Source organism: Vipera ursinii (genome assembly GCF_947247035.1).
Source record: "Vipera ursinii genome assembly, chromosome: 5".
NCBI classification, from domain to species: Eukaryota; Metazoa; Chordata; class Lepidosauria; order Squamata; family Viperidae; genus Vipera; species Vipera ursinii.
In genome coordinates this window covers 22841436-22866270 of record NC_139518.1, presented here as the reverse complement: position 1 = coordinate 22866270, position 24835 = coordinate 22841436, and the positions used below count along the sequence as shown (strand labels likewise).

At 40.1% G+C, this 24835-nt stretch overlaps 1 protein-coding gene across 1 annotated transcript; it reads left to right on the top strand.

The window, feature by feature from the left end:
- Positions 1–8480: 8480 nt before the first annotated feature.
- On the top strand, positions 8481–24509 carry LOC310640977 (lysosomal amino acid transporter 1 homolog; the record flags this gene model as incomplete). Its single annotated transcript, XM_083363566.1, has 7 exons — positions 8481–8662; positions 9905–10034; positions 10227–10323; positions 12390–12508; positions 16499–16594; positions 17492–17677; positions 24100–24509. 7 exons carry the CDS (start codon positions 8481–8483, stop codon positions 24193–24195), a joined length of 906 nt encoding a protein of 301 aa, XP_083219692.1. The 3' UTR covers positions 24196–24509.
- Positions 24510–24835: the final 326 nt, after the last annotated feature.

The window sequence follows — 24835 nt, the reverse complement described above, 5'->3', positions numbered from 1 at the left end:
CTTTCCCATTCTGTACCTTTCCCATTCTTCTCTCTTCACTTTAACTTGGTGCAGCTATCAGATTGGTATTGCATCTTAAAGCTGCTGACGGGAAGAGATGCGAATGTTTTTGCCACAAGAATTCCCAGGAAGCTCTGGCTATGAGTTCCAGGAATTGTAGGCCTAAGTAAGACTGAAGTTTGGTAAAGGATTCTATCTGAGGGTGGGTGGGCAGCTACTTTAGAGTTGTTCAAAGTTTATATAAAAATCATACTGAAAATGAATTATTAAAAAACCCCCTAAATATGGCTTTAAGTATGGTAAATATAACAAGTTGCTAGTATCACAGGCATCACTAGATTGTTAGGATTTTTTTCAGCAGAAAATTTGGAAATGATGTATTGATTGAAAACCCTGCATTGATCAGATTTAGACTGTTAAAAGATTAGGAGCAGATAAACACATGCTTTATTCATAAGCAATATATTGTATTATTTTCAGTCAGTCAAACTACCTTAGTAAGAACTAAGGAGTAAACTTACCGATATACATAACATGGTCATATTTATGTAAGAAAATAATGTACAATATGCCATTTCAAGAAAAGATGAGGCTTCTTTAAAGGAAAACCATATGAAAAGGAAAATTCTTTAATATTTCAGAAAGAAAATATCTTTAAGGACCAAAGATACAGCTGTATGCTCATGCCTACTCGGAAGCATCTTTCTGCTTTTGGACTGAAACATCCAAAGATTGGATGTTTCAAGGTAATGAGCATTTATTCATGCAATTATGATAAGTGAAACCTGATTCAATTATATCTAATAATCTTGACTTTTTTTCAAGTTCATGTGGAAGCTTGGAAAAATAAAGTTTTAATGAATATCAGCAAGATTTGATAACTCATTCAGGATGTGAAGTATTTTCCAAATTATTTTGAAGCATGTATAGTAATAATTGCTTTGTTACACCGCAGAAATTACTGCTTGCAATAATCTATAAGCAGCCAAAATCTATGAAACTTTTACCATTCCTTATATTCTGTATCAGCATCCGCGATATGGAAGTGTATCTCAGCATGAATGTGTCATTTAATATCTTCACTGATTATCACTGCTATATCCATTCTTCCATGAATTTTATAAACATTTTAATTATCGATCTAAGCAAGTGGTCAGTGTCAGTGGTAGACCAATGGAGAACATACTACAGGGGCACGCTTAACAATTGCTACCATTAGTCTTATGAAGTTACAAGTAAAAGTAACACCAGAAATTGGTTGAACGTTCAGTTAATCAGGGAAAGAAAAATAGTAATTAAAAAGTAATTTTAATTTATTAAAATACTAATAGTAACAATTTTTATTTATTATATGCTATCCACAGTCACCTTTGGTTTGATGGTCGACTGAAAAATTTGAGAAACAAAGTAATAAATAAACCAATAAACAAAGTAATAAGGTGATGGTGATGGCCACCTCCATGTGATTGAAGTCCTGCCATCATGAGGCAGGGTTTTGATCACATGCTTGTAGCTGCCATCTTAATCACTCCCCTGCAGGCCTCCCTTTTTTTCCTACAATTCCACAATGTTTATTTGGTACTCTCAAAATCCAGATATATGTTTGTTTGGTCTTATTGGTGGAAGATAATTCCCAATAGAGACCTAACATTTAGAGCAATGCCTTATTCTTTTTCATTTCATTACCTTTTTTGTGTGCTGAATTTAATACACGCTGAATCTCATATTATCCGGGGGGGGGGGGGAAGGACCTGTATGTGCTTAGGCCAGCGTTTCCCAACCTTAGGAACTTGAAGATGCGTGGACTTCAACTCCCAGAATTCCCCAGCCAGCATAGCTGGCTGGGGAATTCTGGGAGTTGAAGTCCACGCATCTTCAAGTTCCTAAGGTTGGGAAACGCTGGCTTAGGCTACCACACAAGGTAACTGATAGGGATGGTTATGTTCTAAAACAAACAAACAAAGGCAAAGCAGTACCTCATTTCCTTGGTCACGAGCAGCCGTTTTATGCAGCGCTTTTCATCGCGAGGAAAAGTATATGGGCAGGATGGAAATAGGCTCTGAAACCATAATGAATTGTCAGGAAGTTTCTTTGATTTATACCTCATCTTTTTTTTTATTTCATAGAATATTCGTGTTTGAGACCCATGTTTTAAAGCAAATTCAGGCTTAAATTGAGACGGGGGGGGGCGGAATAAAATAATATACTGGAGGTTTTTCCCCCCCCCCCCAGGATGTCCCTACGCAACAGAGCAGCGCCGGGACGATGCAAACGTTGAATGGGATGTCTGGAACTTCCGACCCGCAAGATACCCCCCCCCCCCAAAAAAACACCTCTACCCCGAAACACTCACAGACACAAGACAAACGAGAAACTATTCTCCCACCTGGAGGATCGCCTGTGAAAAGGCGGCTGGCGGGCAGCAGAGGGAGCTGCAAATCCTCAGCCTCCTTTCTCTCTTCCTCCGCTGCGGCCGAAGGAAGGAAACGGCCGCTCGGCGCTTGGTGTCGCGGGGATGCGCTTCGCCGTCCCGCTGCTTTTGTTGGCCGAGTCGAGGAGAGAGGAGGTTTGGACCGCGGGGAGAAGCGGGCAGGCGGTAGAAGAAAGCAGCCAGCGGGACCGAAGTGAAGACCGATTTGGAAAACCAGGGATCGCGGAGGCAGCCTTTGGGAGGCTTCTCCCGGGTCAGATAAGAACCATCCCTGACCTCTCCAAACACTGAGCCCAAAGCCTGGAGCCAAACATCTGCCTGGTTTTTCCGAGCGCTTCATCAGCCTACATTGGTTTAAGGATGGTTTTAAAGCCATCATTCTTCAACCTGGTGGCTTTCGAATATTTTGGACTTCAGTTCCTGCAGTTCCCATCTATTAAGGATGAAGGGTAGGCTAGGGTGACAGTTATGAGAATTGAAGGCCAACATAGCCGGAAGGCACCTGGTGGCAGGGTGGGAGGAGAGGGAGAGAGAGCGAGAGCGTGAAATAGAAACATGAAATTTGACATTTTTTTATTATTGCTCTTAAGAAAATGATGGGAACCAGTGGTGGGATTCAGCCAGTTCACACTAGTTCGGCAGAACCGATAGCTAATTTTTTGTTGCCCAGGCCCAGAATGGACTTCCAGCAGCAGCATCCACAAAGAAAACCGGTTGCTCACATATTTGAATCCCACCCGATGGGAACCCAACACTTCTGAAGGGCACCAAGCTGAGGAAGGAGAGGAGAATTTAGTTGTAGGTGAAAGCTCTTCCGTTGATATATTCAGAATAATTTGTCAGTGTCGGATAGCTAGTGAATATGGAGAATTTCGTCTATCCAGGCATTAATCCTGTTTCTAAACTCATAGGCACCATTTCAAAGATCAAATCTTTATGTGAAGCTCTAAATTTGAGATAACAGGCATTTTTCCCCTTCCACCCGTTCTTTCTTGCTTTCCATGGATATTTGAAAAAGGCTGACCTGGAACTTACCTTTTTTGGCAACTGTAGCATTGCCTAAGATTTTTTTTTTTTTTTATTTATTTATTTATTTATTTATTTATTTATTTATTTATTTATTTGATTTATTTACCGCCCTTCTCCCGAAGGACTCAGGGCGGTGTACAGGGCAATAAAAATAAGAATACAGGATAGAAGATTTAAAGTTAAATGATTGTGCCCAATGTAGTAAGTTAGTTAAAAATAATGTTAAAACCCCAAACCCATCAGGCCAGGCCGGCTTGTTCGAATAGATAAGTTTTTAGATCACGCCGGAAGAAGCAAAGGTCGGGGGCCATCCGTAGTTCAGCCGGTAAGCGGTTCCAAAGGATTGGTGCGCCCACCGAGAATGCTCTCCCCCTGGGGGTCACCAGCCGACATTCTCTGACTGGTGGTACCCTGAGGAGGCCCTCTCTGTGGGAGCGTACAGGATGGAGGGAAGTTGACACCGGCAGTAGGTGCTCCTGTAGGTAATCCGGACCCATGCCATGTAGGGCTTTGTATGTCATCACCAGCACCTTGAATTTCACCCGGAAGGCAACTGGAAGCCAATGCAACTCACGGAGCAGAGGTGTAACATGGGATTATCGGGAGACCCCCAAAAGAACTCACACAGCTGCATTCTGTACCAGCTGAAGCTTCTGAGTGGTCCTCAAGGGCAGCCCCATGTAGAGAGCATTATCTTAATTAATTATCTCTTTATAATGGCAAGAAAGTGAAGAAGTGGTGGAAGAATGCTGAAGGGCCAGTCTCTCTATTAATCTGTGATGACTGTATGATATTAGCTCCTGTGCAGGCACCCTGTTGGCACCCTGTTGGCAAAGTGTGATTGTGAGGTATCTTCACACATGGCATTGCATCATAATGTGGCTTATGAGGGTTTGGCATAATATTTTATATATATTATTCACTGTGATTTGTAAAACCCAATTTATGGTGTAAAACAGTGTTTGAACCAGATCATTCTCTTTGCATATGTATATCTAGTAGGAGATGGCTAGTTCTTTTCTGTTAATTACATTGTTGGGAATTGTTTACTTTGGAGATTATTTTTGAATCTTCTTGCCTTAAATATAAACTATTGTTTTTAACAGTTAATTTCCAAAGGTTAAGGTGTAAAACTGGGTTAAAAGCATATGCCAGCCTTGGCTATGAGCACATCTGACAGGTTTTCTATGAAAATTTTGCTATAGTAAGACCATTGCTTGACAATTGCTGGTATGGACTAAACATTAATTAGCAACATACAGCAGAATAACAGGAATCTAATGAGATATTGTAAAGGCAGAAAGGCAAAGGTCAGACCTTCTGCCTCATAAGAGTTGTAGGCTTACCTATATAAATAATATTTCTTGCTTTCTCTAATACTGCTTATAGCTAAGCCTTATAGATGTCCAGTTAAATTTAAGGTGTAAATATCACTGAATAAATTTGAGCATACTCCTAGGAGGGAATGAGGTAAGATATGATATCATAACAAAATGTTTGTTTGACTAAACCAAATTGTTTTGTTTTTCTTAAAGGATACAAGATGTTAATTTCTACCAATATTCACTACCAGTTTGATGTTGTTAGAGTTTTCTCAGAGGCCTCTCAAGAACATGCAGACCCTGAGGTAATGAAGTGTATTCTACTTTAATAATACATTGCATTGATTTCCCTCCCACTGTATTACTGTTTTAGTTTTACAGCTGTTTACTTTGATTTTTTTTCTGATTTCACATTCTTTGTCTCCATTTCAAACTAAAAAAATGGTGATAAAACATAGTCTTTTTTTAAAAAAATGTCAGAGTTCTTAAGATGTTGAAAGTAAGACAATGAACTTAAGGAAAAGTACTAATTTTCTAACTCTTTAGTCATTTCTCTAAGAGTAAGATCCCCACTAAACACAAAAGGCCTTGATTCTGAATTTGGATGTGAAGATTGCAGTGTAAGACAAATTAATTAAATTAACAATACGACAAATAGCAAACAATAAAATGTACAGTACAGTAGTATGGCTTTCAAATTCTCTTTTTCAACATAAGGGAAAAGTAATCTCTATTAGTATAATAAATTGCCAATAATCTGTAACATCATTGAGCAATATACAGATGTGAAATTCTCTTGAGTTTCTATAGATTTTTAAAAGAAAAAAATAATTTTAAAGAAAAAAGTTTTGTCTGTTGTTTAAATTTCCAAAACTAAAATAAAATGTAATGTCATTGTATAAGCAGTATTTTCCAATATCTATTGCAATATGGGATACAAGCTGAAGCAACTTGAAGGTGATTAATTGATTCACATCTGATAATCTTTACATTCTAGTAAAAACAAAATCTCATCTTCAGTAAATCAAATTATATTGAGGTATTGAAGAAAGATTGGGAGACCTGTGTCATGTCTGGCCTCAGCTATATACAGTCACTCAGTGATTTGGGACCAGTCATTCCTTTTCAAGCCATGTTGTCTCACAGAGGTGGTATTTTGAGGATAAAATGAAGCAACAACCTAAGTCTACTATTTAATACCTGAAAGTCCTATCTTTTATACATAACAGGTACTATCTAAAATTGCAGATGCGAAAGATCCCAGTTTTTCTGCAATCAGTCCATCTCACTGTTTCTCAAATATACAGTACCTTATATACATATTTGGGATATCTACTTTGCTAATTAGCACTAGGCAACTATTCAGAAGAGAGCAGATGTGTGAAAGCATAACCCTTGCCTCTGATCACCCTTAAATCTGTTTGGATGAGCACCTGGTGAGAGCAGGAGAGTTGGGTAGATGTGAGTGTATGGATAAGCCAGGAGGTGTGTTGAGTGCTGTAGGCAGAAGCCATTCTGAGTAGGTACTCCTTGATGGGGCAGGTAAGTAGGCTTCTCAGTGATGGGAAATTGGGAAGTCTCTAGCCTGGGGACGGGAATGGAAAATTAGGGGTGTGCCTTCTTTGCCCGTGTTATACCTTTGCTCTGCAAGCTGCACTGGCTTCTAGTTTGCTTCCACATGTAATTCAAGGTGTTGGTTATTACCTACAAATCCCTACATGAGATTGAGTCATGGTATTTAAGGGATCATCCTGCTTCTATCATTTCTATACATACCCTTAGATTGGGGAGGAGGGTCAGGTCAGATTTAGGTCATTATTTTAATCTTTTCTCTGGTTTCATAATACTGAATATACAAATAAATTTTAGAAAGTTTCAGTGCAAGATATATTGCCTTCATATTTTGTTAGTTTAATGTTTCAGTTTTAGGAAGTTAAATTCAATCCTTTAATTTTCAATAAAAATTAGTTACACAGAATGTGTATTCACATAATATGGAGAATTACTTTTAAAATCTCTTAGCTACTCTTATTTATATTTTAGATAAAATATATGACAACAAAACAGGATATTCATATTAATCATTGTAACTATATAACCTATATCTGATAATGATTCCATATTTTCAAAACACAGAATATAAATGTATCTTAAAGGGTTAAAATTTATCTTTCATTCTAATGCATATTTGTTCCTAAATATTTCTGGGTTATTTTTCCTTAGTTAAACATTTTTCTATATCAAGAATCAGTTCTTTTGTGTTAAAAAATAAAGTTATATAAATAGTATAAAGAGCTTTGTAGCATCTTAAATAAAAAAAATGAACTGAGCAAAATTATTTTTAGAGTTATTTATTTATTTCAAGGTATGTTTTATATAGTAAGCTATCTATCTGGAAATTATTCCAAAACAACTTTACAAATGCCATTCTACAAATGATGATAATTAAAAAAATAAAATATTCCATCCAAATACAATATTTACAAAGGATATAACTCCGTGAAAAGAATTTGCATGAAATAAACCAGGGTTGTACAAGAAAGGACATTGGATTTATGCTGGAAACTGCTTTGCTCTGTTGAGCCTTGTGCTGTTTTATATTGGAAGATCTTAGATGGAAAAGAAGAAAGAAGAATTAGAAGAAGTAAGAAGTAACACTCTTTCTGTCAGGAAAATAGCAGTTTTCTCTTTCCACTCTCCCCTCTTCCAATGCCGTTAACATTTGGATAATGGTCAAAAGGATGCAACATGATACACATATAGAACAATTGTAGTAAATTAAACTCAGGAGAACTGTGGCAAATCTGTTTAAAAAGCTCAGTCATTTGATTCCATATATTTAAATGTTTTAGTAATAGGCATCCATTCTTATAATGTGAAAATGGCAAATTATTATAAAAATAAAAATGTATGTGATAATTGTTTTTCCTTTGTTCTGTTATGTCTATTTGCTAATATTCCTGTTTTCCCAAAAAAAAATTCTCTTCCCATCTGTATGAGAGGTATATGTCAGGTATCAGTCTCGGATTTCTACCTGAGGCCCAGGAGTTTGAGGGTTCTATACAGTTATTTTGGCTGTTCCTAGCACTGCACTCTTTTGGACAGAGAGCTATGATGTTGTCCATGGGATCTGTTGGAATCACTTTTCCAGTTTTGGTGTCACAGCCCAAATGGTCCTACCATCACTTTCTTGGCCTTTACTTTCCACATCCTCTCTAGTTCCTCCTTCAGGCCCTGGTACTTCCCCAGCTTTTCACCACTGCTGTCATATATATAATTTTATTAACTATGAAACCACAGGTTTAATTTTTTTTTTGCCGGATTAAGAGCTTTAAACTGCTTTTAAACTTTTGTGTTGGACTTAAAAATGAACAATAACTGTACAAAAATGTCCAACTTCAATCTGCAAAAATGTTTAAGCACTGTGGGTTAATGTCTACAATATTTTCCTTGCTTTGAGTTTGCCTTTCATATGTGTCCAAATAGAATAATTTGGATCTGTCTTTTTAAATTGATGTATTCATGCTGGGTGTGTTATTTTGTTTGAATTGCAGGCCCATCTGTGAGGTTTGAAGCAAATTATCCCTCTCTGTGTGGGAGCTTGGACAAGGGAAAGAACATATTCAAAATTGATAAAAGGATTTGTATAGGGCTCAGAGCAGAGCCAAATTTGAAGTAATATCCCTGAACCTGAATAGATGGCTCTTGAGCTTCATCCCCCTGCTTTAAATATCTCTCCAGTAGAGGCTAAGAAATTGTGTCTGAATGGAACACCCTGGATTTGGCATCTTCTTGGAGAATGTGTCAGGAATGCATGGGAGTACTGGAGCATTCTGCTGGGACTGATCTCCATTGCCTGTTTTCTGTTTGCTGCACTGCCGTGAGTTTAAATCTTTCAGTATTTTTCAGCTTTATACATGAGCAATCTTGCCTGAGGCTTTACTCAGAAATTGCCAGTTTGGTTTATTCTTTGATGGATTTCTGTTTCTTTCTACATATTATAAATAGATTAGCCGGAGCAGCATGTTTCTTCTGTTTAAGTTACTGTGATGGTTGCTAAATTATTCTATTGTGGTTGTGTCTTGAAAACACCAATCTATGTTATCTGAAACCTCTTCCTACAAGAGCAGTGGACACAATGTTTCCTCCTCCTTTATCTTGGAGGAAAAATGAATACACAAATATTTTTTGAAAATCAAGAAATAACCATTCTCGGCATATGTGGGATACATTGCTCTGTATTCACTGGGGCTCTTTCTGCACTCAGTTCCACGTTATGATTATGTGTGTTTTGAGGTGAAAACCTCCACAATGGGATGAGCCAGAATAATCAATAGCTCAATGTTTTCTCAGTCATGAAATCCTAATGAATAATCCCTTAATTTCCATGCTTTGCTCATAGAAAGCCATTATGGTGTAGTAGTTAAGGGGCTGGACTAGAAATGGGGAGAGCCAAGTTCTAGTCCTTCCTTGGACATGGAAGCCAACTTGGAGCAAGTCACTATCTCTCAGACCTAAAGAGCAGAATATATTGATACCTTTGCTGTTTGAAGGAGGTGAGTGCAGTGCAAAGCAAGTGGAGTTTGCCACAAAACAGGACGAGAAGAACAAATTCATTCCTTGTTTGTACACTATGAATACAGGAAGTCCTCGATACACAACCACAGTTGGAACTGGAACGTCTGTCGCTAAGCAATACAGTCATTACAGCATCTGATTCTACAACCTTTTTTTGCCACAGTTGTTAAGCAAATCACTGTGGTTGTTAAACCAGCTGTCAAGCACTCAAATTTTGATAATATTGCAATGGTCAGAAGTGGAAAGAGCAGCCACAAGTCACTTTTTTTCAACAATGTACGTTCAAACAGTTGTTAAATGAATGGTCATAAGGGACTTACCCGTACTATTAATTGTCTTCACAAATTAATTAATAACCTGAAAGAGAAGGTATTTCTTGTAGTCTGAAAATAATTACTGTCGATATTATATGGGTCGATTCAGTTCTATTTCAGAGGGCTCTTTACTTCTCTATACTGCCCTTATCTTTGCTTTTATCTGTGTTGACTGACATGCATTTTATGAACTCTGAATTGCTGGACAGTTCTGTTTTTTTTCCCCCCAGTCAACTCTATGTAGCCTACCAGAATGGAAAAGTGGAGCAAGCACTGTCTTTGGGTTTTCTGCTGTGTTGGCTTGCAGGAGACCTCACCAATTTTATTGGGTGCTATTTGACAAATCAACTTCCAATACAGGTAAATTTAGCTGTATTACACTTGACAGTGGCTAATACACATAAATAAGCACTTTTGAATGTTCTTTTTATTGAATCTTCTCTAAAAAGAAAAGAACAAGACTGAGTGAGTAAAACTTTTGATATGTATATTATTATATATTCTATCAATTGATATAAGAAATTATGCTTGATTCTTTTTACTTTTTTCCAGACTGTAACTGCAATTTTTTATATTAACATGGACATAATTGTGATAACTCAGTTTTTCTACTATAAGTTAAAAAATCAGAAGATAACAAAATGTAAGTGTTTTCAATTGAGATTTTTGTAGTAGTGTGTAATTTGTTCAACATTTATGTGTGACATTTCAAACTGCCCAAACTATGCAAATTTAAATGGCATGATGGAGTTATAGGGCAAGATTAAGATTGTTGCATTTATAATTCTGTAATTTTAGAATAGTGTACAGTACATGAAACGTCTGCAGAAAAAACATGTTGACAAGATCAAGATAAAGCTAAAAACCTGAATAACTCATCACTAGCGTGGTTGCTGAAGGATATTTTGTTGACTTGGCAAATTACAGCATGAATTTGTGTACAGTAACAGCTGTATGTATTAGCCAACAAAAAGGAAGTATATATCACATTCCATTAGTGCCATGCATTTAACATCATTTGTGATCTTACTTCATTTCAACAGCATAAGGCAGCATAAGGCAGTTCCTGTCTCCCATAAGGATATAAGAGTGAGGTGTAATCCCCAAAGGTCCCTCTGTGACATATTGATTGTTCTATGTATCAGGGATGTATTTTTATCCCCTCTTTTTTGAACATATATGTCAATTCAGTGATAGACCTTTTTCATACCCCAGACTTCTAAACTATCAAGGTGCAAAATTCCTATACTCCTCCATGCTAAGGAAACTGCCATAATTTCACAAACCTTAGATAGGGTTGAAAAGAACAATGGCAGCAATATTATGGTACTGCAGAAAAAATCAACTGGTTGTAAATTTTGAGAAATCTAAAAATCTGGTCTTTGCTAGAGACACTCAAGTATCATGGACATAGTAGAGCATATTCTTTGCAGTGGTTTTCCATTCTAAAGGAACTTGCAATGAGCACCAGAATTAAGTAACGTAGCTATCCGTTAGATCTTCAATTACTATAAAGTGCTTTTTCTAGATAAAGAGAGACCAATTAGTCCTGCAGGTCAGTTCACTGGCCTAAATGTTTTACAATGCACAAGTGGTCATTTATCCAAAGAAGGATGCACTGGAATTGATGCAAACAAAATTCTTGAACTCAGTCCTTGCTGCTCCCAATGGAACAGCAAACACCCAGTTAAGGCTTGAGATAGGAATGCCATAATCCAGGTTAAGGGATGAAGGAAGTGAATGAATTAATTGCTGAAAATCCAATTCTTTCTAATTGGGCTAACCCCTCTACTTTTAACAAATAATTTTCCTTAATCCTGGAAATAGGCTGCTGAGCAGAAGCTGGCATTGTGCAGGTTTTCCAGAGTATTCCTAATTTCTTTAGCATATGACCAAGTAAAGGATAAAGGGTATGAGGAAGCTAAAATAATAGGTTGCCCCAATATAACAGAAATTGGATACAATGAAGAAGGAGAAGTAAATACTTACAAAATCTTAACTTTCCCCAGGTTGAGGATAGCATATTTTACCATCTGCATTGGTGTGAGGCAGATACTTCAGAACCCCATTAACCAAGCATACCTGCCCATTTGATTACAAGGAATTCAAACCTATTTTTCATGTATTGTTGCACTATAAATTCTATAAGGATTTCAGGTCTACTTATGTTCTTCCCCTAATATTTAAATTCCAAGGAAGGCCAGATTATTTGTATGTGAATCATCTGGAAGATTCAAAATCCGTGATTACTTGGTCAGTAACCAAATGTTGAGTTGCACAATGAAAATAAGAAAAAACTGGTCCCTGGAATAACCACTTTTATATTATTTATCACTTCAGTTTACTATGTTTTAGGTGACGTGTGTTTTTATTTTGTATATTGCAGTATTTTAGATTTACATCTGCCCAGTTAATTAACATATAATTATAATAGATTATCTTACATCTTTTCAACCTCCTTGTTATGCTGGTATTTTATTTCATCCCTTTGATTTTACTTTTGTGTTGTATATTTTAAAATTTTACTAGACATTGAACAAATAAACATTACTGCTGCTACATAGAGTTATTGCAAAATGTCTCCTGTAAGATCAATGATGATAAAACATTTGAGTCAATATAAAAACCCTATGCTGCTCAAGTATATTAGAATACTACCATTTATATTGCAAACAGTTTTTTTTATTTTTTTTTATTTTTCATTTGTCTTTCAAGGCGGAATGAAGTATTCTTGTATAGCCTGGGTCATGATATGCTTACTACTCTGTTTGCTCTTACCTACTCAGCTATTAATGAGAAATAAAGTCCAGAATACTATTTTGGGATCCAATAAGGTAAATCCTTGTTTTAAATTGCTGTCAAATTTGTCACATAGATACATTAGGCAAGCTGACTTTGACTGATCTCCCAAAACAAAAACAAAACCCTAGACAGAAATGGAGCTAGTTAGTACTTGGATGGGAAATCCCATGACTGTAGGCCAGGGGTAGGCAACCTTGGTTCTTTTATGACTCCTGGCTGGCTCAGGAATTCTGGGAGTTGAAGTCCACGAGTCATAAAAGAGCCAAGGTTGCCTACCCCTGCTGTAGGCTATAATGGAAGTTGGGGAAAAACATTCTGGAAGAAGACAGCAGCAAACCCTTTCTATATTTTGCAAAGACAACTCTGTAGACATATCACTATAATCCTCAGAAGGTGAACTGTACCTGAGGGAGTACTTATCTTAATATTTATGAACTATAAAGTATTTGTTTTTTAATGTATTTTATTAATTTTTTACAGTAACAATCTTTAGTGCTTAATGAACAATGTGTTGTCTGGGTTCATATATTTAAAACAATAATAATTAATTTTTATAATTGATCAATATGTTGGTAATATATTTCCTTGATCCTCTCTTCTTCCAGCAATATTCTCCTTTTGTCTACATTAAAGAAATATAATTGTTAGTGCTTTCAATACATATAGAGTTGGGTATAAACATTTTTCTAATATTTATACATATAACAATAACATCAACATATAACATCTTTTCTAATCAGCTTATGTTTCAATTGTATTTATAGAAGTCATCTTATTAAGTCATTCTATGTCCTGTTTTCAAGATTCTTATTTGTTTAATTTCCCCTCAGTATTGAAACCACTCTTATTAGTCATAGTTTTTTCAAAATTCATTACCTTTGAACATCCAAACTTTTCATTCAAATACACTATCTCAAAATTTTCACATTTCATATATTATAAAAATATTATACTATTTATATATTTTATCCCTCTTACTATAGGGCCCCTTTATGTCCAAGCTTTGTCTATTCTTTTGACCATGCTCAAACAAGTATTCAATCATATAATACGCCATCTAGCAATCTTACTATAGGACCTCTTTATATCCATACTTTATATTTTTAACCGTATTCAAACAGGTGTTTAGTCATATAGTATTCCATTTGGTAAGTTGGATCACATCTCTTAAATCTAGTTCTAATCTTCTTTTGCCAGGTCGCTTTCCAAATCAGTAGTTTTAGCTTGCCAGGTTGTATTTTTGTAGTTATTGTTGGAGATAAAAAAGACAAATCAAGTAGAATATTTGCTTTTTCTCTCCCACATTTTAATGATTCTTCTGACAGCTCTTTAATCCATGTTATTAAATCGTCCTTTTTGTCCTCAGGTTTGTTTTGAAGTCCTGGAAGATAAAGCATCTTTTTTATTTCCTTTGTTATAGCAAAATTTTGCAGATTTTCTTTTGTTTGTATTACGTTGTAGTTCTCTTCATTTGTAGCTCATATTTAAGTTTTTTCCTCTGATTTGTATTCTATTGTCTGATTTATTTGTTCATTCTTTATTGTCATTTTTTGAGTGTTTAATTGTGAGTTTAGGTTAGAAATATGTTCATTTATGTGATCAAAGTTGTTTTTAATCTCAAATTGTCATTTGAATCTATCACAGCATTGCATATATTGCATATATTTGCCCCTGGAATGTATTTGCTTTGTCTTGAGTCATTATTCCTGCAGATCTCTGATGTTCCATGCTGGGGTCTTCAGGAGAAGGTGTTAGGCATGGTTTTCTGTCACTTTTAGATAAATATACAACTTCCATTTTGTCTCCCTCCTCTAAGTAATCTTTCACCGGTGCCATGGTCTCTTTAATTAGCTTTATTTATTTTTTATTTTAATTCCATTTATATCCCGCCCTTCTCCGTAGACTCAGGGTGGCTTACAAGCTTAGCAGTAGCCTTCATTCTATGTATATGCCTGCTTATTAGGGCTTTCACACACACCCCAAGCGGCATTATTACAAAGTCAGCTTAATTGCGCCCAACAATCTGGGTCCTCAGTATACCTACCTCGGAAGGATGGAAGGCTGAGTCAACCTTGAGCCTGGTGGGATGAGAACCTGCACTAATTGCAGGCAGCTGGTGTTACTTAAGGAGGCATTAGCCCACTGCTCCACCAAGGTTCATCTTAGAATCCAAACAACCAAATCTTGTGTAGTTCTTATCTGTATATATGGTTTTTTTAATCCAATACATTTTCAATTTATTTATTTATTTACTTTATTAAATTTATATGCCGCCCTTCTCCCTAAGGACTCAGGGTGGTGCACAACAATAAAAATTAAAAACATAAAATAGAAAAATTAAAAAAGAATTAAACAATAAATACAATAATTATATGACAATTTTAAAACCAGTAAAAGCTAATTAAAACCGTAGTCAGTCCAGGCCCGCTTGTTGGAACAACCATGTCTTCAGGTCATGGCAGAAGTACTGAAGGTCAGGGGTCGTCCGCAGCTCCAGGGGCAATTCATTCTAGTGGGTCAGCGCGCCCACAGAGAAGGCTCTCCCCCTGGGGGTCGCCAGCCGGCATTGCCTGGCCAACGGCACCCTGAGGAGGCCGACTGTGGGAGCGAACCGGGTGATGGGAGGTTGACAATGGCAGCAAGTGGTCTCGCAAGTACCCCGGGCCTAAGCCATGTAGGGCTTTAAAGGTTATAACCAGCACCTTGAATCGCACCCGGAGGGCAACCAGAAGCCAATGCAGCTCACGCAGGAGTGGTGTAGCATGGGAGTACCGAGATACTCCCATAAGCACCCGCGCGGCCACATTCTGCATCAGTTGAAGCCTCCGGGTGCTCTTCAGGGGCAGCCCCATGTAAAGAGCATTGCAGTAATCCAAACGAGAAGTGACAAGGGCGTGGGTAACCGTGCATAGGGCATCTCGGTCCAAAAAGGGGCGCACCTGGCGCACTAGGCAAACCTGTGCGAAGGCCCCCCTGGTCACGGCCGTTAGATGATCCAGTTGAGCCGTGAATCCAGGAGGACACCCAAGTTGCGAGCCCTTTCAAAGCACCACTAAAAACAGTGTTTTGTAACAGTTCTTCTTTTCAGGGGTCTTATGATTATCATCCAGTCAAGATTTCAGTCCAAAGTGTTTAACCACCTGAAAGCTTTCCAGTAACTTCCCCTGTAGAAGATTAGCCAAAGGCCAAAGTTTTTCTTTCTTTGCAAACAGTTCTTAAACTTAAAAATGCAGCTCAGTGTGTTTATAATTCCAGAAGGTCAGCAGTTTCTAAACATATATAGTTTCACTCTGTATTAAATAGCCCAATCCTATGTTCCCAGCTGTTTTTTTTGCTATTTCTGGGCGTCTTGCCAAATTTTGAATCAGCTATAGTTTTCTCTAATCCTCCTCTAGGTGTCAGTAGCTGTTCATTTTCCAACTTTTGAAGCAGAGTTATTTTTTATATATATATAATTTCATCAATACTTTTTCTGGTATGGAGTTTTAACAGTTTAATAGGAGAGAAAAGATCGAATTCCTCACCCACTTTCAAGCACACTGTTCACCGTTGTTCTGGTTGGTGCCTTTGGATTTTGGGTGCAAGTAGCTTGAGCTGATCACCAAGGTGTGGCCAACCTTTCTCCTGTCGGGTTAGAGGGCTTCCCCTGGATCACACAGGATGACCGCCATTGTTCCACGATCATTGGGGCGCCCCTCTTTCTTTGTTGCCTCTCTGGGGCAACTTTAGACCCATTTAGGGTCTCCTGGCAGGGTGAAACTTGCCGTGGGGTGTGGACCTCCGTAGTCCCTCAGCCATGAACTACGGCACAAAACCAGAAGTCTGAACTATAAAGTATTTGTAATGATTGCGTCAAACTCAAATTATATAGAAAGTATCTAATAGCCCTAAGGTTTAGAATACTCAGTTTCCAGTTTTGACAAGCATTGCCATATTCACTGTTTTAATATCTAGCGCTATTCACGTTATTTTAGAATTGCCTCCTGCAAATTTTAATAGTTTTCTATTTGTTAACTCTTCAGAAGTCTCACGGCATTGTTGAAACATCAGGCTTTGTTTGTGGCTATATATCGTGTGTGTTTTACTTGGGATCTAGAATTCCTCAGCTCTATAAAAATGTAAGTTTATTGGTTCTGAAGATAATGTGGCTACCTATAACATTCATAGGTAAAGTGAATGATGAATTACAATCTCACTTCTAAAATCACTGTAGACCATGTCACGCATATTATCACATATTATTTTCATATCCAAAATTACAAATCATCCATTTGCTATTTAAAAATTAAAACCTTAAAAATTATGCAAATGATCAGTAAATAGAGCAATTACCATGGAAATATCGGTTGAGCTATGTTTGAAATAAGCTGAATTTGCTAAGTGCTTACTGGTTTTAACAGGGGACTTCCATTTCATTTCAGTTTATTGAGAGCAATGCTAGATTTCACTGATTAAAAAAAGAAACAGGATTGGAATAATTATAACAATTTCTTCAGTATCCAACAAAAACTGATAGTTTTAATAGAAATTATTTATGCTGAGTCATTAAAAATTTCCTGAGATTAGAGATGACAAGGCTGTAGATCTGCATTTGAGATTAATCTTGAATATTTTTTTTACAAATGGAGCCTTTCAAGGAAAGATTGTAATGTTGAGTGCTTTTATTCAGGATTCAAGTTTCTCAGTCATCTTTTCAATTCTACCCCATTTTTCCATTCTTTTAATGACCACTAATTTATTAATGCTAAATATGGAATAATAAATAAGAATGATTCCAATTGGTGGTTTCTTTTTTTAAAAAATTTTGGAAGATTTAAGGAAGGACATACTAGACTCCAGTTTCATCTGTGTCCAATTTCACTATATTTGATTAATGTAGCTTCCTGTGTTCTTATTTTTGTGTTGAATAGGAACTGTGGACAACGTGAATTCAAAAGCTTACAATGGTCATGAAACAGTTATTTCAGATACATGATAAATTACCTTTAACACTGCTTTGCTATATTATCCTTTAGTTCCAAAGAAGATCGACAGATGGGACATCTTATCTTTTGTTTGCATTAGCCATGATAGGAAACGGCACATATGGCCTGAGTCTTGTCTTAAAGGTGCCTGCAACACAATATCTTATAAGGCTTTATTTCTGGCATCATCTCCCTTGGTTTATTGGGAGCTTTGGAGTATTGCTACTAGATATTTTTGTATCCTTTTCTAATGAAAATTGATAATCTTGTTAATTCTTAATTAAATTAATAGGACTTTGTTGACAAATGATAAAGTAATTTATCTGAAATATTTTCAGGGTTTTACATGTAATAGTAATTGATAAGGAGGACTTCTAGTTTTCGTCATCAGATTTCTGATCAGTTGGTGTAAGTTTTATTGTTATTGCAGAACAGAATATATATGTAGACATTTTAGTTAAGATGCGAATTTGTTTTTATATATAGCTTGAATCTGCTAATCTTTGGGTTAAAAAATTGTTTGTATCCTATGCTGTAACTATAAAATCAAAAAGAACATTTCTCGGGAAGTAAACCTAAGTTCTTATTAAATTATAAAAACTGAGTGAACTCATTTCCATGTTTATATATTTCCATTGTTTCTCTAATATAACAAAAACCTAAAGTGAGCTAACAAAGAGCTAACATTGGGGGAAAAAATCTTAAAGTAAATGTTTATTTGACTTTGGTGATTATTTCCCTGTCTCCTTAAGAACTCTTAATAACATTTCATTATTTAGGACTTATCTACAAATAGTCCTGCATTTACTTGGTAGACCATACGTGAACATTTTCTGAATGAAATTTTAATAATATAGTGTGGTTCTGCAAATTGGCTTTATTCTAACATTTGTATCCCCATTTTTAAACTTTCTTATTACATAAATCTAGCATAATATAAAAAACTAATGTCTTCAGTGCTGAATCTCTAGCTCAGACATGTCAAACACAAGGCCCGGGGGCCGGATCCGGCCCGCGAAGCCATCCTGGAAACAGTGAGGGAACGGCCCCCACTGCCTTGGCCCTGGCCCAGAGACCCTCCTTCTGCCAGACCCCCTCAGATCTGTCCCACTCCTGCCCAGGCCCCCATGGGCACCCTTGATGCAAACAATGTAGAGCTGGCCACGCCCACCCAGTAGGCCATATGCACTCTAGCCACGCCCACCCAGTAGGCCACACCCACCCTGGCTATACCCACCCGGCCCCCTGAGGGCAACCGCAATGCTGATGCGGCCCTCAATGAAATTGAGTTTGACACCCCTGCTCTAGCTTGTAATTGTAAGTAAAATGTTTAAAATATAATTTAATATTCAAACTGTTTTTCCTTTCCCATTGTCTTAATCCTTCATAAAATACCAGTGCTTACTGATAAGCTTTATTTAATTTAATTTAATTTAATTTAATAACATTTATATACCGCCCTTCTCCCTGAGGACTCAGGGCGGTTCACAGGGCAGAATAAAATAGCCAATACAAACATTAAAAAGTGATTAAACAATTGCCCTAATTAAAAACAATAGAAGTACAGTTCTAAAAAACCCCGAGATAAAATTAAAAAAGCAAAAATAAAACAACCCCACCGATCCCCATCAGGCTAGGCCAGCTTGTACAAACAAAAATGTCTTGAGATCGCGACGAAAGGAGCGAAGATCGGGCGCCATCCGGAGCTCTACCGGTAGCTGATTCCACAGCTCCGGAGCGCCCACAGAGAAGGATCTCCCCCTGGGGGCCACCAATCGACATTCTCTGATCGGTGGCACCCTGAGGAGGCCCTCTCTGTGGGAACGCACAGGGCGCAGGGAGCTTGATGCCGGCAGCAGATGTTCCCTAAGGTACTCCGGCCCCATGCCATGGAGGGCTTTAAACACCGTTACCAGTACCTTGAATCTCACCCGGAAGACAACTGGCAACCAATGCAGCTCACGGAGCAGAGGTGTAACGTGGGAGTATCGGGAGACTCCCAACACCACTCTCGCGGCTGCATTCTGTACCAGTTGGAGCTTCCGGGTGGTCCTCAAGGGCAGCCCCATGTAGAGAGCGTTGCAGTAGTCCAGACGAGAGGACACGAGCGCATGAGTGACCGTGCACAAATCATCCCGGCTAAGATAGGGCCGCAACTGGCGCACCAGGCGAACCTGGGCGAAGGCCCCCCTAGTCACAGCTCCTATGTGGTCTTCTAAGGTGAGCCGTGAATCTAGGAGGACTCCCAAGTTGCGAGCCCTATCTACGGGGGGTAATAGTTCACCCCCCATAGCCAGAGGTGGAATGTCCGAATAAACCCGGGATGAAGGTATGCAAAGCCACTCAGTCTTGTCGGGGTTGAGTTGAAGTCTGTTCCTCCCCATCCAGACCCGAACCGCCTCCAGGCAACGGGACATCACGTTGAGGGCATCACTGGGGTGGTTTGGGGTCGAAAAGAAAAGTTGGGTATCATCAGCGTACTGATGATACCCAACTCCAAAGCCACGAATGATCTCACCCAGCGGCTTCATGTAGATGTTGAACAGGAGAGGCGAGAGGACCGACCCCTGAGGAACTCCACAAATGAGAGACCTCGCGGTCGACCTCTGCCCCCCTGCCAACACCGACTGCGAACGTCCCAAGAGATAGGAGGAGAACCACTGTAAAACTGTGCCTCCCACTCCCAATCCCCTGAGACGCCGCAGCAAGATACCATGGTCGATGGTATCGAAAGCCGCCGAGAGGTCTAATAGGACTAGAACAGAGGAATGCCCTCTGTCCCGAGCCCTCCAGAGATCATTCACCAGCGCGACCAATGCCGTCTCCGTGCTGTGCCCGGGCCTGAAACCCGATTGGTAAGGGTCTAGATAATCCGCTTCATCCAGGACCAGAGGGAGCTGATGCGCCACCACACTCTCAACAACCTTCGCAAGAAAGCGGAGGTTGGAGACAGGACGAAAGTTGTTCAATACAGCTGGGTCCAGGGCAGGCTTCTTGAGGAGAGGCCTCACCACCGCCTCCTTCAAGACGGCGGGGAAGATACCCTCACTCAAAGAAGCCGATATAACTGCCTGGAACCAGCTGCGTGTCCTCTCCCGGGCTGCATAGACCAGCCAGGAAGGGCACGGGTCCAATAAACATGTGGTGGTGCTCAGCCTCCCCATGATCCTGTCCACTTCCTCCGGAGTCACAGAATCAAACTCCTCCCAGGTGATATCGACAAGACCACCCGTGTCCTGATCGTCAGACTCTGCCCAGTCAGAGTCCAGACCGGTCCGAATCCGAGCGATTTTGTCCGACAGATGTTGGTTAAACTCCTCGGCACGGCCCTGCAAGGGATCCTCCCTCACCTCCTGATTTAGGAGGGAGCGAGTCACCCTAAACAGGGCGGCCGGGCGATTATCCGCGGACGCAATAAGGGTGGCGAAGTGGTTAGACCTCGCCTCCCTTATCGCAGCGAGATAAGACCTAATGTAGGTTCTTAGTCGCAATCGGTCGGATTCGGATCGGCTGGACCTCCAACCGCTCTCTAGGCCCCGTCTCCGACGCTTCATCTCCCGAAGCTCCGCAGAGAACCATGGAGCTCGACGGGATCTGCACCGGGTCAGGGGCCGCAGGGGTACAACTCGGTCAAGAGCCTCAGTGGCCGTCCTTTCCCAGGCTTCCACTAAGGCATCTGCCGAGCTGTGAGCAAGGGAGGCAGGTGGGGACCCCAGAGCTGCCTGGAACCTCTGGGGATCCATTAAGCGTCTGGGGCGGTACCATTTAATTGGTTCCAAACACCCACGGCGGGGGGTGGCAAAACGGAAGACCAGCCGCAGGAGATGATGATCGGTCCATGACAGGGGCATAATAATTGGAGAGCCCCCACCAAGATCATCTAACCACCGTCCAGATAAGAAAACTAGGTCAAGGGTGTGGCCTCCCTCATGAGTCGGTCCCGAAATTACCTGCGTCAGGTCCATGGCCGTCATGGAAGCCATGAACTCCCGGGCCAACTCAGATGATCCTCCCAGTGATGGTAGGTTGAAATCCCCCAAAACTATAAGTTTCGGGAACTCAACCACCAACCCAGAGAGGACATCGAGCAGCTCAGGCAGGGCTGCTGCTGCGTGACTAGGCGAAAGGTACACCAGCAGCAAGCCCAACTGCGCACCAGGGCCGCATCTCAAAAAGAGAGACTCACACCCGACTATCTGAGGAACAGTGGCCTCCCGCGGACACAAGGTCTCCCTCATAACAACAGCCACACCCCCACCCCTACCCTGAGCCCGAGGCCGGTGCAGCACCCGGAAACCTGGTGGGCAAAGATCAACCAGAGGAATCCCGCCCTCTGGGCCCAACCAAGTCTCCGTGATGCAAGCCAGGTCCGCCTGCTCACCCTCGACCAGATCACGAACGAGAGGAGCCTTATTAGCGACGGACCTGGCGTTCAAATACACCAGCCGGAGCTCAGGGGGCTGCACACCCTCACTCCCGGGACCTTGGGGTAGAGCCAGAGGGTCGGAGTGCCTCACCGCTTGTAAGTAGCGGAGAGGCCTTCCCTGAGATCGATACGGCCCTCTGCTCCTCCATCTGCTGCCATTCCCTGATGTCGTGGGAATAGGTAGCCCCACGACCAGCCCTGGAGCCCCGGAGGTGACCGACCCCCGCTCCTCCCCCCTGCGATCTCCATCGGCCCTAGCCAGAACAGCGGTAGTTGGATAGCCCCCCTTATCCAAACAACCAAAAGAACCCTCCCGCCTCCCTAACCCCCTAAAAAATTTTGAAAGAAAAATAATCAGGGGCCTCTTATTAGGTCTACGTCGAAGGCCCCTACCCGTGCCCAGCCAACTCTCAGGGTCCCAATAAATGGGCCCTTCCTCGAGGTTATAATCGGCTGGCAAGGCGGGTCGCACCCAGGAGGGGGGAGCACCCCTGAGGGCGCACAAGTCCGTGGACGAATATTTAAAGGAAGGCATAAATAGCAGTCCGAATCGCAGGCAGTCCATAGATGATAGTCCATGAGGAGGATCTATTCGGAGAGGGAGTCCCAGGCCTCCGTCCAGCCGCTGCCACTCAGCTGGATAAGCCCCCCGGGCAGGCCTACCACCGTCCTCTCACTACGGCTACAGAGCCAATTCTCGGGGGGGGGATGGAAGTCTGGAGTAACCCCACTGGGTATGGCCTGCCCCATAGAGCTCTCACCTCTAGGGGCAGGAGATGTAAATTCGGCCATCCTCTCACAATGGCCAATACCCAGAATTCTCTGTCCTTTGGGGTATAAGGGGCAATGCGCAGTCGATTGTAAAAGCAAAAACAAGCCATCATAGTCAATTCTGATAACAGCCAAGTCCCCCGTTGTCTCGTCATTCCCAGAGGTTGTAACTGACCACCAGTCCATAGGCCCTCAGTTCGATAATTATTGGGGCCTTCCAGACTGTGGTCAACAAAGATTGGCTCCCCCAGGTCCATTAAATTCCCCGCCGATCTTCCAAAGTCCTTCAAAATGGCCCAAATCCACAAGGCCCCACTGGGCTCCACCGGGATCAACCGGCTAGCCCAGGAACCTTCAGGGCCATCAGAAGCAGTGGGGGTGCCAACCCATCTGGGATATGCAAAACCAACCGGGGGGCCGGCAAACCGGGCATAACACCATCGCTGAGTCATCGAAGTCATTTAATGTATAACTCAATACATTTTTCTTATTCTCCACACTGTAATTGTTATATTCTAACAGCTGGTAGCAGGTAATTTTGTTGAGTTCAGTGTTCTTGTTGCAATAGTTTCTTTCTCATAGCAAAGCAATAAAAAGAGTCTGTTCTTTGGTTGATTTTGCAAGCAAGCCCACTTAGCAGAAAGAAGTTTACTGAAGTATACCTTTCCCTCCTGTAGGCTATTTTGAAAACTGTTAATATAGAAGTTAAGGGGCTTTATGTTTGAGCTAGAAGTATCAAAAAGACAAGAAGCTACACACGTAGTCCTCGATTTACAACAGTTCATTTAGTGACCTTTCAAAGTTACAACGGCACTGAAAAAAGTGACTTAGGATCATTTTCCACACGACTGTTGCAGCATCCCTGCGGTCACGTGATCATAATTCAGATGCTTGGCAACTAATTCATATTTATGACCGTCGCAGTGTCTCAGGGTCACGTGATCCCCTTTTGCGACCTTCTGCCAAGCAAAGTTAATGGGGAAGCCAGAGTCACTTAACAACTGTGTTACTAACTTAACAACTGCAGCGATTCCTTTGACAGCTGCAGCAAGAAAGATTGTAAAATGGAGCAGAACTCACTTAAGAACTGTCTCACTTAGCAACAAAACTTTTGGGCTCAATTGTGGTCATAAGTCAAGGACCTGTATATTTCCCAGTGATGTATATTTCCCAATATTTTTATTTCAAAGCAGAAAATCTCCCCTCCCCCATGTGTGTGTGTTTGCCTTTCTCTCTTATCCTCATGCAGTTATCTATTGCAGCCCTGGAAGCAAGGAACATTTTCTTGTCCAGCTCCAGAGAAGGGATAAGCATTCTATATATGAATTTGTTTTTGTATATTTCCTTGTTTTTGTATACGAGTGGTAAGAGTAATTTTTTGATTTTTCTTAAATTATGCCATTTTCATTTTCAAATTGCTTTTGTTTGACCTCAATAACATTTCCCTTAACTTTACATCCAGATAATTGCTCAGTTCATTATATACAGACAACAAAACAAGAGACTTGGTTCAGTGGCCTTGGAGGTGGAACCCTTGCTGATAAATGAAGATTCTTAATGTGCACATTTCTTTGGTGTCGCATTCTTTTAGAGTAACATGGATCTGTAGTTAAGTAGATTGTTGATCTGCATAGATCAATTCTGGATCCCTGCCAGTACATTCATTCCGAAGTGTTAATAACTTTGTAAGCAGGGAATGGTGCTAATTAGGTTCCTAAGCGATTGCCATATCATTAACATTAGTCTTAAAGCTGATTTATGATTAATCTTAAATTATTGCAACAAGTAATGAAGCCAAAGCTAAAAGTTTCAGGGTGAATACATTGCTTGGATTTTAAGAAGTATAACTCTTAGATATTACCCAGTCTTTGGAACATTGGATACCAGTTATTGTTATTTCCCTTTTTTATTGGTGTTAATTGTTAAATACATTTACAGTTGCATATATAGTTCTTGACAATTTATACAGTGTAATGCATGCTAAGCGTGGCCAATGTAATATCATTTGCTAAAACGCTTCCGGTACTGTATTTTCCCCCCTTGTTTTGTTGAAGAACCAAACATAGGAAGAAGGGAAAGAAACCATCATGATAACTCCTTTGATGTTAGCATTTCATAATGATTTTTAGATGGATAACCACATTTCACAGCAATAGTGCACTGAAAGTCCCAGTCTCACATGAAAGTAACAACAGTTT